The 15,752-nt window shown below is 45.1% G+C and overlaps 1 protein-coding gene across 1 annotated transcript; it reads left to right on the top strand.

The window, feature by feature from the left end:
- Positions 1-1,409: 1,409 nt before the first annotated feature.
- Positions 1,410-7,204, top strand: LOC135983768 (myb/SANT-like DNA-binding domain-containing protein 2). The gene is made up of 2 exons (XM_065597074.1): positions 1,410-5,879; positions 6,834-7,204. The coding sequence occupies exons 1-2, from the start codon at positions 5,333-5,335 to the stop codon at positions 7,037-7,039; spliced, it is 753 nt and encodes a 250-aa protein (XP_065453146.1). The 5' UTR covers positions 1,410-5,332; the 3' UTR covers positions 7,040-7,204.
- Positions 7,205-15,752: the final 8,548 nt, after the last annotated feature.

Below are 15,752 nucleotides of genomic sequence, written 5' to 3'. Positions count from 1 at the left end.
CATCCTAAATGACTGCTTCTTAGAGCAACTTGCCCTGGAACCCACAAGGGGAGAGGCACTTCTTGATTTAGTCCTAAGTGGAGCATAGGATCTGGTCCAAGATAGAAGGTGAATGTAGCTGAACTCAGTAATAGCAACCATAATGAAATTAAATTTAACATCCCTGTAGAGTGAAAAATGCCAAAGAAACCCACCACAGTAGCATTAACTTCAAAAGGGGAACTACACAAAAATGAGGAGGGAAGTTAAATGGAAATGAAAAAGAACAGTCACAAGGGTGAAATGCCTGCAAACTGCATGGATATCATTTAAAAACAGTATAAAAGAGGCTTGGACTAAATGTATTCCTAAAATACAGGGGGGGAAAAACAGTAAGAGGACCAAAAATGCCACCCTGGCTAAATAATAGAATAAAAGAGGTGGTTAGAGGCAAAGAGGAATCCTTCAAAAATTGAAAGTTAAATCCTAGCTAGGAAAATAAAAAGTATAAACTTTGGCAAGTCAATTGTAAAAGTATAATAAGGCAGACCAAAAATAAATGAATAAATAAAAATGAAAGAACAGCTAGCTAAGGACACAAAAACTAACAGCATGGGTTTTTTTTTTTTTTTAAGTACATCAGAAGCAGGAAGCCTGCCAAACAGTCAGTGGGGCCACTGAACGATTGAGTGCTACAGGAGCCCTCAAGGAAGACAAAGCCGTTGCGGAAAAGCTAAATGAATTATTTACATTTGTCAAGGCTGAATCCCCACTCTGGCACTTTGAATGCAGAAGATGTGGGTTCGCAAGGATTCTAAAAATTAATACTGGCCACTCCAGGCTGGTATTAAACTCCCAAGGTTACAGTTTTTCTCTGAGCTTGGATGGGTAGATGCTGCCACCACCCAAGTGCAACCCCTTCCCCTTTTTAGAGAACCCAGAAAGGTACACTTGGGAATTCCTTCCTGTGGGGTACCCTGAAGCCCTTTCAACCCCCTCCAGGGAGGAGCTGAGAAAGAAAAACAAAGGAAATCAGCTGTTGCCACCAGCTAATTAAACAACATATGCACAAAACCCAATCCTGTTCTTAAAAAAGGTAAATTTTATTAAAAACAAGAAGAAAATACATCTGGAAAGTAGGTTTCAGAGTGGTAGCCCTGTTAGTCTGTATCAGCAAAAACAACGAGGAGTCCCTGTAGCACCTTAGAGATGAACAAATGTATTTGGGCATAAGCTTTCGTGGGCTAAAACCCACTTCATCAGATGCATGGAGTGAAAAATACAGTAAGCAGAATGTATATTATAGTAATGAAAAGTTGGATATGTGCTATAATGTACATTCTGTTTACTGTATTTTTCACTCCATGCATCTGATGAAGTGGGTTTTAGCCCACGAAAGCTTATGCCCAAATAAATTTGTTAATCTGGAATTTAGGCTTTTTGCTAGATCTTTAATAATAATAAAAAAATTACAAAAATTAAGCATCAAGATAGCTCTCTTGACGTTCAGCTTAAAGGTTACAACCAAAACAAAAATATCTGGGGTTAGCACAGAGGAGTCCACAAGCCAATAAGAAATGAAAGAAATAATCCTAATCGTGTCTTGCTAGACATTCCCTGATTTACTTACGTATCTGGGGTTTCAGATAAGTAGGTTTGAGGTATGATTTGATGCTTTTCATACCTGGTTTTAAAGCCTTTTACAGCTTAGCTCCAACCCTGTCCTGCTCTGTCTCCTCTATCCAGAGAACAACAACAAATAGAAAAAGGGAATCCCCGCCCCCCATTTTAAAAAGTTCTAGCCCTCCCGTTGGCTCTTTCTTTTGGTCAGGTGCCAACTCCCTTTCTTTTACCTGTGGGCCTTTTTAACCCTTTACAGGTGAAGCAAGTAAAGAATAGTTACTAATGGGGATTTTGTAGCTAACTGGCTGGCTGGGTGTCAATAAAAGGGAGCTCCCCCCTCCTCATTTATCACAACATTGATCTTCAGTGCAGAGAATCTGAGCAAGATTCCCACACCTAAAGCCATTACTTTTAGGTGACAAATTAAGTGAGGAATTGTCCCAGATCAAGATACCAGTAAGGGGGTGGGGAGACTTTGGAAAAAATTGATAAATTAAACTATAAGTCACCAGGACCAGATGGTATTCACCCAAGAGTTCTGAAGGAACTCAAATGTGAAATTGCAGAACTGCTAGAAGCTGGGAATGGGCGACAGGGGATGGATGACTTGATAATAACCTGTTCTGTTCATTCCCTCTGGGGCACCTGGCATTGGCCACTGTTGGAAGACAGGATAGTGGGCTAGATGGACCTTTGGTCTGACCCAGCATGGCTCTTCTTATGTTACTAACTGCGTTATGTTGCTTAAATCAGCCTCTGTACCAGATGACTGGAGGATAGCTAATGTGACATCAACTTTTAAAAATGGTTTCAGAGGTAATCCTGGCATTTGCTGGCTAGTAAGACTAACTTCAGTACCAGGCAAGTTGGTTGAAACTATAGTAAAGAATAAAATTATCAGATACATAGATGAATATGATATGCTGGGGAAAGAGACAACGTAGCTTTTGTAAACGGAAATCATACCTCACCAATCTATTTGAATTATCAGAGGGTGTCAACAAGCATGTGGACAAGGCTGATCCAATGGATATAGTGTACTTGGACTTTCAGAAAGCCTTTGATAAGGTCTCTCACCAAAGACTCTTAAGTAAAATAGGCAGTCATAGGATAAGTGGGAAGCTTCTCTCCTGATTCAGTAACTGTAATGCCTGTTGGGCTAGAGGACAGTCTAAAGCAGTAGTCAAGTGTGCCTGGGTGGTCGGGTTGCTGACAAGTCAATCTGTCTCCGAGGCAGTCCAGGGCAAAAGTCAGTGTTCTTGTAGGGGTCAGTAGCTGGAAGATCCAATCCAAAGGGCTGGGTCAGTGGGTTGGGGAGGCGAGGTCAGACATGGCAACAGGGTAACAAGGCAGGATCAGGGGAGGCAGCATGGTATCAATGTAGGATCAGGCAAAGTGGCAAGGCAAGGTGGTCTAGGCAGCAACCGCAGGCAATGGTTTGTTGCTCAGAGTTTCCTCTTCAAGTTGGGGACGTTTTATAGTCTAGGTACCCAATGCCGTGCTGCCTGTCCACCTAGTCAGGGGCTGGAGTGTAGCGGCTGTGGATCTGTAGGCCTTTAGCGTTAGGGCTGTTGGTCGGGGCAGCAGTGTACAACTGTGGCACAGCATCTAAGGATGAATCCTAGAATATCAGGGTTGGAAGGGACCTCAGGACGTCATCTAGTCCAGCCCCCTGCTCAAAGCAGGACCAATTCCCAACTAAATCGTCCCAGCCAGGGCTTTGTCAAGCCTGACCTTAAAAACTTATAAGGAAGGAGATTCCACCACCTCCCTAGGTAACCCATTCCAGTGCTTCACCACCCTCCTAGTTAAAAAGTTTTTCCTAATATCCAACCTAAACTTCCCCCACTGCAACTTGAGACCCTTACTCCTTGATGCTGTCAGTGGGCCTGGGTTCAATAATGGGGTCTTTACATCAACTGGTGAAAAGATAGGAAAAAAGGGCCAGAATAAATGGTCAGTTTTCCCAATGGACAGAGGTAAATAGTGGGATTCCCCTAGCCCCTGTACTGTTCAACATATTCATAAATGACCTGAACAATGAGGTGGCAATATTTACAGAGGATACAAAATTACTCAAGATAGTTAATTCCAAAACTGACTGGGAAGAGTTACAAATGGGTCTCACAAAATGGGATGACTAAACAACACAATGGCTAATGAAATTCAGCTTTGATAAGTACAAAGTAATGCACCTTGGAAAATATAATCCTAATTGTACATATAAAATGATGGGATTTAAATTAGCTAAAGCAAGAGATCTTGGAGTTGTCATGGATATTTCTCTGAAAACATCCACTCAATGTACAATGGCAGTCAAAAAAGCTTACAGAATAGTAGGAACCATTACGAAAGAGATAAGACAGAAAATATAATACCACTATATAAATCGATGGTATACCCATGCCTTGAATACGGCATGCAGTTCTGGTCACCTCATCTCAAAAAAGATATATTAGAATTGAAAATGTGCAGAGAAGGGCAACAAAAATGAGGGGTATGGAACAGCTTCCATACAAGGAGAGATTGGGACTGTTCATCTTACAAAAGAGACAACTAAGGGGGGGAACATGGTAGAGGTCTATAAAATCATGACTGGTGTGGAGAAAGTGAACAGGGAAGTGCAATTTTAAATCTTTTACACAACACAAGAACCAGGGGTCACCTGATGAAATTACTAGGCAGTAGGTTTAAACCAAACATAAGGAAGTACTTTTTCACACTATGCACAGTCAACCTATGGAACTCATTGTCAGGGGATGTGAAGTCCAAAAGATAACTGGGTTCAAAACAGAATTCGATAAGTTTATGGAGGATAGGTTCATCAATGGCCATTAGTTAAGATGATCATAAATGCAACCCCCAAGCTCTGGGTCTCCCTAAACCTCCAATTGCCAGAAGCTGGGACTGGACAACAGGGGATGGATCACTTGAAATTGCCCTGTTCTGTTCATTTTCTGTGAAGCATCTGGCACTGGCTGCTGTCTAAGACAGGATACTGGGCTAGCTGGACCATTGGTCCATCCCAGCATGACCATTCTTGTGTTATGTTCTTATGCAAGTATTCCTAAAATGGGGAGTTCCGTTGATACACTTGTTTGCTACCAATGTGAACATGAAATGTCCAGTGTTCTGTTCCCAATGAGGAGTTAAAGCAGAGTATAGACAAACAAATTCTCAAAGAAGAAAGAGAGGCTACTTACCTCATAGTAACTGGAGGTCTGTGAAATGCCTTTGTCTTCCTGGCTCCCAGACCAGCCTTCCTTCCCCACGTATATGGAGTCCTCCTCTGGATTTTCTGTACTAGTGAAGGAACTGAGTGGTGATTAGGGTTGCTTGGTGCTTTATACTCTTGGTCTACACTACGACTTTAATTCGGTTTTATCAGCGTTAATTCGAATTTACCCTGCAACTGTCCACACAACGACGCCATTTATTTCGAAATAAAGGGCCCTTTAAATCGATTTCTGTACTCCACCCCGACGAGCGGAGTAGCGCCAAAATCGATTTTAACATTTCGAATTAGGGATAGTGTGGCCGCAATTCGATGGTATTGGCCTCCGGGAGCTATCCCACAGTGCATCATTGTGACCGCTCTGGACAGCAATCTAAACTTGGATGCACTGGCCAGGTAGACAGGAAAAGCCCCGCGAACATTTGAATTTCATTTCCTGTTTGCCCAGCGTGGAGAGCACAGGTGACCACAGATAGCTCATCAGCACAGGTAACCATGCAGGCCGATAATCGAAAAAGAGCACCAGCATGGACCGTGAGGGAGGTACTGGATCTGATCGCTATATGGGGAGAGGATTCAGTGCTAGCAGAACTTCGTTCTAAAAGACGAAATGCCAAAACTTTTGAAAAAATCTCCAAGGGCATGATGGAGAGAGGCCACAATAGGGACTCAGATCAGTGCCGCGTGAAAGTCAAGGAGCTCAGACAAGCCTATCAAAAAACAAAGGAGGCAAACGGTCGCTCTGGGTCAGAGCCGCGGACATGCCGCTTCTACGCCGAGCTGCATGCAATTCTAGGGGGGGCCACCACCACTACCCCACCTGTGATCGTGGATTCCGGGTTGGGGATAGTCTCATCAGCTACACCTGAGGATTCTGCCGATGGGGGAGAGGAGGAGGAGGAGGAGGAGGATGAGCTTGCAGAGAGCACACAGCATTCCGTTCTCCCCAACAGCCAGGATCTTTTTCTCAGCCTGACTGAAGTACCCTCCCAACCCTCCCAAGCCAGTATCCAAGACCCTGACCCCATGGAAGGGACCTCAGGTGAGTTTACCTTTTAAAATATAAAACTTGTTTTAAAAGCAAACGGTTTTTAATGATTACTTTTCCCTGAGGACTTGGGATGCATTCGCGGTCAGTTCAGCTACTGGAAAAGTCTGTTAACGTGTCTGGGGATGGAGCGGAAATCCTCCAGGGACATCTCCATGAAGCTCTCCTGGGGGTACTCCAAAAGCCTTGCCACAAGGTTTCTGGGCAGTGCATCCTTATTCCATCCTCCATGGTAGGACACTTGACCACGCCATGCTTGCAGCAAGTAATCTGGTATCATTGCCTGACAAAGCCTGGCAGCGTATGGTCCCGGTGTTTGCTGGCATTCAAGCAACATCTGTTCTTTATCTTGTTGTGTAATCCTCAGGAGAGTGATATCACTCCTGGTAACCTGGTTGAAATACGGGAACTTAATTAAGGGGACAGAGGTGGCCGTTCCTACTGGGCTGTTTGCCTGTGGCTGAAAATAAATCCTTCCCTGCAGTTAGCCAAGCGCAGATGGGAAATTGGCCCTGAGCTTTTCGCGTTTGGCTAGCAGGGATCTTCCCTGTTACCAGCCACGCGGTGGGGGGAGGGGTACAGCGATCATCCCAGAGAATTCATGGCGGGAGGAGGGGCGGTGGTTAGTTTGTTTTCTGCTGCTGCTGAATGTTAACAGAAAAACCGCAGCACTCTACGGGCTTTGCTTGGTATGTGGGAAAGGAGGGCGCAGAAGCCGTAAGACAATGGCTTACCATGGCCGCATGCAAGCCGAATTCTGTTGCCCGGACCTGTGATCTCTAGCAGCAAAGCCACAGGCACTCAGTATTAAGAGGCAAAATGCGACCTTGCACAGAAATCACATGTGCTATGTAATGTGAATAGTGTTGGTCACTGTGAAAGAGTATAAGCATTGTTCTGCAAAATGTATCTTTTTAAACAATTCTCTCTTTTTTCCCCTCCCTACAGCAGCTGCAAATTCCTCAAGCCTCCCTCCTCCATCCCAAAGGCTATCACAGATAAGGCGTTGTAAAAAGAAGATGCGAGACGAGATGTTTGCAGAAATTATGGAATCCAGCCGCAGTGACAGAGCTCATCTGAATGAGTGGAAGGAAACGGTTTCAAAGTATAGGAAAGAAGCCAGTGAACATGAGGACAGGAGGGACCCAACGTGAGGACAGGAGGGACGCTCGAGATGAGAGATGGCGGCAGGAAGATCAGATGAGGCAGGATGCAATGCTGGGGCTGCTGCGTGAGCAAACAGACATGCTCCAGCGTCTGGTGGAGCTTCAGGAACGGCTGCAGGAAAACAGACTGCCGCTACAGCCCCTGTACCCCCCTCCCCATGTTCCATATCCTCCTCACCCAGATGTGTAAGAACGCGGGGGTGGGGGGGGAGGCTCCGTACACCTTCCCATTCCACCCCAGTGGACAGCCCAAGCAAAAGGCTGTCATTTTTTTAACCTTTTTTTAGTGGCCTTTTCCTTCCCACCGATCCTCCTCCCAAATCCCACCTGGGTTCCCTCCCTCTTTTTCTAATCTATTAATAAAGAATAAATGATTTTTAAATGATAGTGACTTTATTTGGTTTGAAAGCAAGCTGGGGGAAGGGGGAGGGTGGGTTCCTTACAGAAAATGAGTCAATAAAGGGGGCAGGTTTTCATGAAGGAGAAACAAACAGATATTTCACACTGTAGCCTGGCCAGTCATGAAACTGGTTTTCAAAGCTTCTCTGATGCACAGCGCTTCCTGGTGTGCTCTTCTAATCGCCCTGGTGTCTGGCTGCGCGTAATCAGCAGCCAGGCGATTTGCCTCAGCCTCCCACCCCGCCATAAAGGTCTCCCCCTTACTTTCACAGAGATTGTGGAGCACGCAGCAAGCAGAAATAACAATGGGGAGATTTCTTTGGCTGAGGTCAGAGCGAGTCAATAATGAACGCCAGCGACCTTTTAAACGGCCAAATGCACATTCTACCATCATTCTGCACTTGCTCAGCCTGTAGTTGAACAGCTCCTGACTCCTGTTCAGGCTGCCTGTGTATGGCTTCATGAGCCATGGCATTGAGGGGTAGGCTGGGTCCCCAAGAATAACTATTGGCATTTCAACATCCCCAACGGTTATTTTCTGGTCTGGAAAGTAAGTCCCTTGCTGCAGCCCTTTAAACAGAGTAGTGTTCCTGAAGACGCGAGCGTCATGAACCCTTCCCGCCCAGCCCGCGTTGATGTTGGTGAACCGTCCCTTGTGATCCACAAGTGCTTGCAGCACCATTGAAAAGTACCCCTTGCGGTTTATGTACTCGGTGGCTTGGTGCTCCGGTGCCAAGATAGGGATATGGGTTCCATCTATCGCCCCACCACAGTTAGGGAATCCCATTGCAGCAAAGCCATCCACTATGGCCTGCACATTTCCCAGAGTCACTAACTTTCGTAGCAGCACCTGAGTGATTGCTTTGGCTACTTGCATCACAGCAGCCCCCACCGTAGATTTGCCCACTCCAAATTGATTCCCGACTGACCGGTAGCTGTCTGGCGTTGCAAGCTTCCACAGGGCTATCGCCACGCGCTTCTCAACTGTGAGGGCTGCTCTCATCTTGGTATTCTGGCGTTTCAGGGCAGGGGACAGCAAGTCACAAAGTTCCATGAAAGTGCCCTTACGCATGCGAAAGTTCCGCAGCCACTGGGAATCGTCCCAGACCCGCAACACTACGCGGTCCCACCAGTCTGTGCTTGTTTCCCTTGCCCAGAATCGGCATTCCGTGGATAGAACCTGCCCCATTAACAACATGATCTCCAAAGCACCGGGGCCCGTGGTTTCACAGAATTCTGTGTCCGTATCCATGTCCATGTCCTCATCATGCTTGTCGCTGCGCTGCCGCCGCCGCTGCCTCCTCGCCTCGTTTTTCTGGTCCTGGCTCAGCATAAACTCCACAAGAACGCGCGAGGTGTTTACAATGTTCATGACTGCTGTCTTGAGCTCAGCGGGCTCCATGCTTGTCGTGGTATGGAGTCTGCAGTGTTCACCCAGGAAAAAAGGCGCGAAATGGTTGTCTGCCGTCCGTTGCTTTCATGCAGGGAGGGAGGGAGGGAGGGAGGAGGTGAGGCTGTACCCAGAACCACCTGCGACGATGTTTTTTGTCCCATCAGGCACTGGGATCTCAACCCAGAATTCCAATGGGCGCGGGAGACTGCGGGACCTATGGGATAGCTACCCAGAGTGCAACGCTGCAGAAATCGACGCTAGCCCCGGTACTTGGACGCACACCGCCGAATTAATGTGCTTAGTGTGGCCGCATACATTTCGACTTTATACAATCTGTTTCCCAAATTCGAATTATATAAATTCGGATTAATCCCGTAGTGTAGACATACCCTTGCTGTAGGGAATACAAGGAGGTGTAGGGCACAGATACAGTCCCACTGGACATTTGTAGTTAAAGGATCCAGGCTTGTGCACATGAGAAACACACACACATACGGTTTGGACAAAGGAACCTTCATAAACTCATCCTGTAAGGTAAGTAACATCAGTCTCTTTTCAAATAATGGTGTTCCTTCACTTCAGCATAAGAGCAAGCATTAAAGAACACTGCTTAAACCACCCAGCCTGTAGCTTCCAGTTTAATTGCTCTGGATTGGAATGTAAATTTTTTCACTTGACTATTTCAACCCACTTCACTTAGTGCCTGGGAAGAGTCTCATCCCAGTTCAGCCAGTCTTTGATGCCTTCACTTCCTACCATGTCAGGGATTCCAGCTGTCTTGAGCAGGGCTGCCGAGATCGGCTTCAAACCGGTCTCCAGGACTACAGAGAAATTCTCTGGAGTCTTTACATTCCAGAACCCCTCCAAGCATTGGTAGATTAACCATAGATCTCATTGACCCATGGGTCTATATCCTGGCTGGCATGGCACCCATTGCCAATATAACTTATTTCTACAGATGTATCGGGGGGGGGGGGCAAGTGCTGGAGATCAGTGGGTCTAGCAGGCACAGGAACTGAGGATTTGTGGGGATGAGGGCTGGCCTTGGCTTTCCTCTGTTTCCCCTTGTGTATGCATTTTCTGTAGTGTGCTACCATGTTATATATTATGGAATGGGATCCTAGACAACCCTAGAAGACCCACTAAATTGAAGCACAAGAAGCAGCAAAAAGTGCATGAGGCAGGCCAAACAGGGTGGAAACCAGACCTACCAGAGAAAAAAGCATGAAGTGGTAGTGCTTCCAAACCCCTTATCTAGGCCCTAATGGTTGTGGTGAGCCACCACTGCAAGACCACCCGCAGAGGCCCCTCTCTTCTGCTTTCGCTGTAGGTACTTGCCTCTCCATTCCAACACTGGCTATGATTCAAGAAGGGAACTGCCTCTTCTCCACAGTATCAAGGAATGCAAGATCCTCACTTTACTTTGATTCAGCCTTAGTAAAGGGTGTTTCGTAAGTATATAAGACTTTGGGCAGAGGAGAGTGCTAAGTTCAAATTCAGTTGAAAGAAGTTTTATCACTAGTTCAATGGATTTTTTTTTAAAATGGCCTTACCTGTTTACTTAGTCTGAGAAATCCTTGCAGAATAGAGTTAAACCCGTTATTAAGCAATTCTTAGCGTTTGTTTATATTAAAAGAATAGAGTGAGACTATCATTGTCTCAAAAGAAAACCACATTCCAGATCTCTGCTTGCTTTGGGCTTTGAACAAGAAACGAGTATTTAATTTTGACATTTTTAAGCTTACACACTGGAAATGGTGACAGATTATTATGACTGTGATTGTTAACCATTTTTCCTTTCCTGTATTTCTTCTTCTTCATTCATTTTAATAAACTTTGACATTTAAAGATAAATTATTGCATAATGTATGTGACAGTCACAATAAAAATCTAGAAAAATGGAGGCTGGTCTTTCAGCACTGAACCATTATTGAAGAGTTAAATTACTGAACCGACAATAAAAACAATACATTTGCCATTCTCCTGCTATGCTTGATTAGATCCCTAATGCCTGAAGCAAGAGGAGGGCTGCAGTTCCACCCACTGATTGATGATGTGCCCTAGCCTTCACAGTGTTTTTAGAAATTGTATTTACTATGGTTCCAGCTAAACCAGTTCTTCCCATAGTGTGGCCAGCCTGTGTGGAAGGTGCCAAACTGGGTTAAAACCAAGTGTTAGAACATGTTAAAATGTGGTTCTAATTCAGTTTGGCCCCCATTCCTACTGCTGGGCTGCACCAGGTAAGAACCACACTTTGTACTTGGTTTAGCTGGAGTCATGTATAAATGCTGTTCCTTAGTGTATTAGAAGCTCCAGCCCCTCATGGCTCTAGTGATGTCATCAGCTTTTACAAGGGCAGCACACAGCTCTGAACCTGACTCATGGTTAGTAAAAAACCTTACAGTGCCCCATTAAAAAAATGTATTGCCTTATGTATGTGTAAGCAGCTCTGAATGCACTCGCCCCTTACTTGTAATGATGAACTGGGGGAAAGAGGAACAGACCGTATTTGCATGGCTACACCTACTCTGCCTAGGTGTTCAGCAGATGGAACTGCTTTGCCAAAATGATCAGTTTTGGCTGGGTTTGGGTTATAATTCTTTTTAGTACTGAGTGCAAGGGTAATGAAATGTTGTTATCCTTATTGTACGAGTAAAGGGCAGCAGAACTATGCTTAGCATGCCCTGATTGAGGGCATCACCCTAAACTGAACGTCACTTGCTAAGCTGGGGGTAGGGAAGCCAAATCTTAGTGAAGATGGGGGGGGGAGGAGATGTTTCTATCAGAAGTTGTGGCATGTGTCTGAAGAGCTACTATTTAACTCTTCCCTTTTCTGTGGTTAAAGATAGACCTGATGGGACCCAACTGAGCACCCTTGTTTGCTTTCAGTGATTACTAGAGCTAAATTCCCTGATGAGCAGGTCTGTGAGCTCAGGTTTAGACATGGTGTGGGTACAGTGTTACAGTAAAGAGGCAGCATCAGAGAAGTTCCTACTACCAAGTGAAATCACTGAGATCTGGACTAAATGGTGAAATCTCAGAACACAGTATTGCAGAAGTGGCAATGATGCAGCAGCAGAGGTGGCAGCGAGCAGCCAGTGGCGACAGAGATTATAGCACCAGCAAGTGGCCAGGGGCAGCAGAGATAGAGGCAGCAATGAGCCATTTGCAGAGATGGTAGCAGCAGTGGAGGCGTTGCTTGATGCTACCTGCCCCTTTTCAGGGGTGGGATGTGAACCCATCAGAACGCACCTCTAAAGTCTGGGTCTTCAGTGACCAAGGACAACCAAGTGTGAGTGGGGTGCAGCAAAGGGAAAGGGAAGTGGTGTGTTAAAGGGCTATTTGTTCAGTGGACTTTCTCACTGCAAAGTGGGAAACTGAGGCAAAGGACACTGCCCAATGTACTATGGGTTGGGTGTTTGCTGATGGTTACATGACAATCGTGCTTGTGGTGTTTTCCCATTATGATGATGTAGTCTGATCTCCTGCATAACATAGGCCATAACATTTCACTCAGTAATTCCTGCATCAAGCCCACAACCTCTGAAGGAGCTAGAGCAATGTTACTGAACTGGTAGGTTATGAGATGTTTAAAATGTGTATTACAATGGAAATGAAAAGGAACAATCACAAGAATGAAATGCCTGCAAACTGCATGGAAGCATTTTAAAAACACCATGCATACCCCAAATAATATTTTTTTAAAAAAGCAATAAGGCCACCAAAGAAAAAATGTCACCCTGGCCTAACAGAGTAAAGGAGGCAGTTAGAGACAAAAAAAGACATCTTTTAAAACCTGGAAGCTAAATCCTACTGAGGAAAATAGAAAGGAACATACATTCTGGTAAGTCAGGTGTAAAAGTATAATGAGACTCTGGCCAAAAAAGAATGCAAAGAGCAATTAGCAGAAGAAACACAAACTGAACAGCAATTTTTTTTAAGTTCATCAGAAGCATGAAGCCTGTCAACCAATCAGTAGGGCCAATGAATGATCAAGGTGCTACAGGAGCACTCAAGGAAGAAAAGGCCATTGCAGAGAAGCTAAATGAATTGTTTGCATTAGTATTCATTGCAGAGGATTGAGGGAGATTCCCATACCTGAGCCATTCTTTTTATGGGACAAATCTGAGGAACTGTCCCAGATTGAGATGTCAATAGAGGAGGTTTTGGAACAAATTGCTAAATTAAACCGTAATAAGTCACCAGGACCAGATGGTATTCACCCAAGTGTTCTGAAGGAACTCAAATATGAAATTGTAGCACTACTATCTATGATATGTAATCTCTGTGAGATGACTGGTGGATAGCTAATGTGACATCAATTTTTAAAAAAAGTTCCAAAGGCAATCCTGGCAATTACACGCTTGTATGCCTAACTTCAGTACCAGGCAATTGTTTGAAGCTCATGGGTGCAGTTGGGAGAGTGGAGGAGGCAGAGGGGCATTGCCCCCTCCCCCCAAACAGAGGAAAGGTATAGCAGGGTGCACATAGGATCACAGGTGAATGTCCACCCCACCCCTGATTTCTGCCAGTGCTGAGCTGCTCTGTTCGGCCTGTCAGGGGTGGGAAGGCTCTGTCTTTTCCACATTGCACCTCCCCCGCCCAGCACATTTCCATCTCATTTGGTCCCTCTCCCTGGCAGGACAGAGCTGCTTCTCCTGCTGATGGTGGACACTGCAGCTGGATGCCACCTCCCACCAGGTCCTAGTGTCTGTTGCTGTCACCTTCCACTAGTGCCCTGCATGGCCACCATCCTGTTTCCTGTACAACGGGGAATGCCCATGGGAGGAGGGGCAGGGATGAGGTGGGGTAGGGGGAAAAGGCAGTAGGGAAAGGTGATGGATAGGACAGGGGGAAGGGAAGAGGGGACTGGGGCAGGGGACAGCAGGAAAGCTGCTGTAGCTGCACCAGAGTGCCACAACTCCCACGCTCAGGTTGCTGCAGGAGCTCTCCAGTTAAGCCCAGCCCATTCTCCCTCTCCTCCCACCCTTGGCACCAGCAGCCCAGGTACCACTCCACGTAGGTGGAGAGAGCCAGTGAAACAGGCTTCAGTCTGTGCCCCTTCATACAGCAGTCAAACTATGTATATGTTGAATCTACAGAACAGAATTATCAGACACACAGATTAACATATGATGGGTAAGAGTCAACAAGGGTTTTGTAAAGGGATGTTTTTCTACATTTTCAAATATATTGATTTCTGTTACACCCCTGAATACAAAGTGTACAGTGCTTACTTTATATTATTTTTGTTTACAAATATTTGCATTGTAAAAATTATAAGAAATAGTATTTTTCAATTCACCTCATACAAGTACTGTAGTGCAATCTCTAGCAAGAAAGTGGAATCTATAAATGTAGATTTTTTTTAACATAACAGAACTCAAAAACAAAACAATGTAAAACTTTAGCACTCAGTCCTACTTCTTGTTCAGCCAATCGCTACGTTTGTTCACATTTACAGGCGATAATGCTGCCTGCTTCTGATTTACATCAGCTGACAGTGAGAACAACTAACTGCCTCTGCCTAGCCCCAGGCTACACCTCTGTAGCCCCAGTACCTGCTTTGGCCTTACCCAAGGCCTCAGCCTGGGGAGTTGCCAGGCTGGAGCTCCCTTTGCCCTTCCCCAGCACTGCTCTGCTTCAGGTACCTTACTCCCAGGCAGCTAGCCGTTCCCACTCCAGGGCTAGAGTGAGCCTCCTTCCAGCTCCTGGCTCACCAGCCCTCTTATCAGGGCCAGCTGGGCCCTGATTGAACTGGCCACATGTGTGGTCAGCTGCTCTCACTGCTTTTCCCAGCCACAGCCCTTTGCAGGGCTGCTTTTAACCCCTGCCTACTGGAGTGGGGCAGCTGCCCCACTACAGGTACCAATGTGAGATTTCTAAAGATAGCTACAGCACTCAACCCAAGGTTTAAGAATCTGAAGTGCTGTCCAAAATCTGAGAGGGATGAGGTGTGGAACATGTTTTCAGAAGTCTTAAAAGAGCAACACGGATGTGGAAACTATGGAACCTGAACCACCAAAAAAGAAAATCAACCTTCTGCTGGTGGCATCTGACTGAGATGATGAAAATGAATATGCATCAGTCCGCTCTGGTTTGGATGGTTATTGAGCAGAACCCATCATCAGCATGGAAGCATACCCTCTGGAATGGTGGTTGAAGCATGAAGACATATGAATCTTTAGTGTATCTGGCACATAAATATCTTCCAACGCCAGTTACAACAGTGCCATGCAAACGCCTGTTCTCACTTTCAGGTGACTTTGTAAAAAAGAAGCAGGCACTGTTGTCTCCTGCAAATGTAACCAAACTTGTTCGTCTGAGCAACTGGCTGAAGTAGGAGTGAGTGGACTTGTAGGCTCTAAAGTTTTACATTGTTTTGTTTTTGAGTGCAGTTATTTTTTTGTACATAATTAGACATTTGTAAGTTAAATTTTCATGATAAAGAGATTGTACTAAGTACTTATATTAGGTGAATTGAAAATACTGTTTTTTACAGTGCAAATATTTGTAATAAAAAAATAAATATAAAGTGAGCACTGTAAACTTTGTATTGTGTTGTAATTGAAATATATTTGAAAATGTAGAAATTTTAAATAAATGGTATTCTATTATTGTTTAACAGTGCGATTCATTTTTTTAATTGCTTAACAGCCCTAATTAGAATGCTTCAAGCAAGCCAACAAATATGCACAAGGGGAAGCCAAGGGATAATGGTGCACTTAGATTTTCAGAAAGCCTTTGACAAGGTCCCTCATCAAAGGCTCTTAAGCAAAGTAAGGAGTCATGGGCTAAGAGGGAAGGTGCTCTCATGGATCAGTAACTGGTTAAAAGATAGGAAAAGGGTAGGAATAGTCAGTTTTCACAATGGAGAGGGGCAAATAGCGAGGTTCCCCAAGGATCTGT

Source organism: Chrysemys picta, chromosome 5 (assembly GCF_011386835.1).
Source record: "Chrysemys picta bellii isolate R12L10 chromosome 5, ASM1138683v2, whole genome shotgun sequence".
NCBI classification, from domain to species: domain Eukaryota; kingdom Metazoa; phylum Chordata; order Testudines; family Emydidae; genus Chrysemys; species Chrysemys picta.
This window is presented reverse-complemented; position numbering and strand designations above follow the sequence as displayed.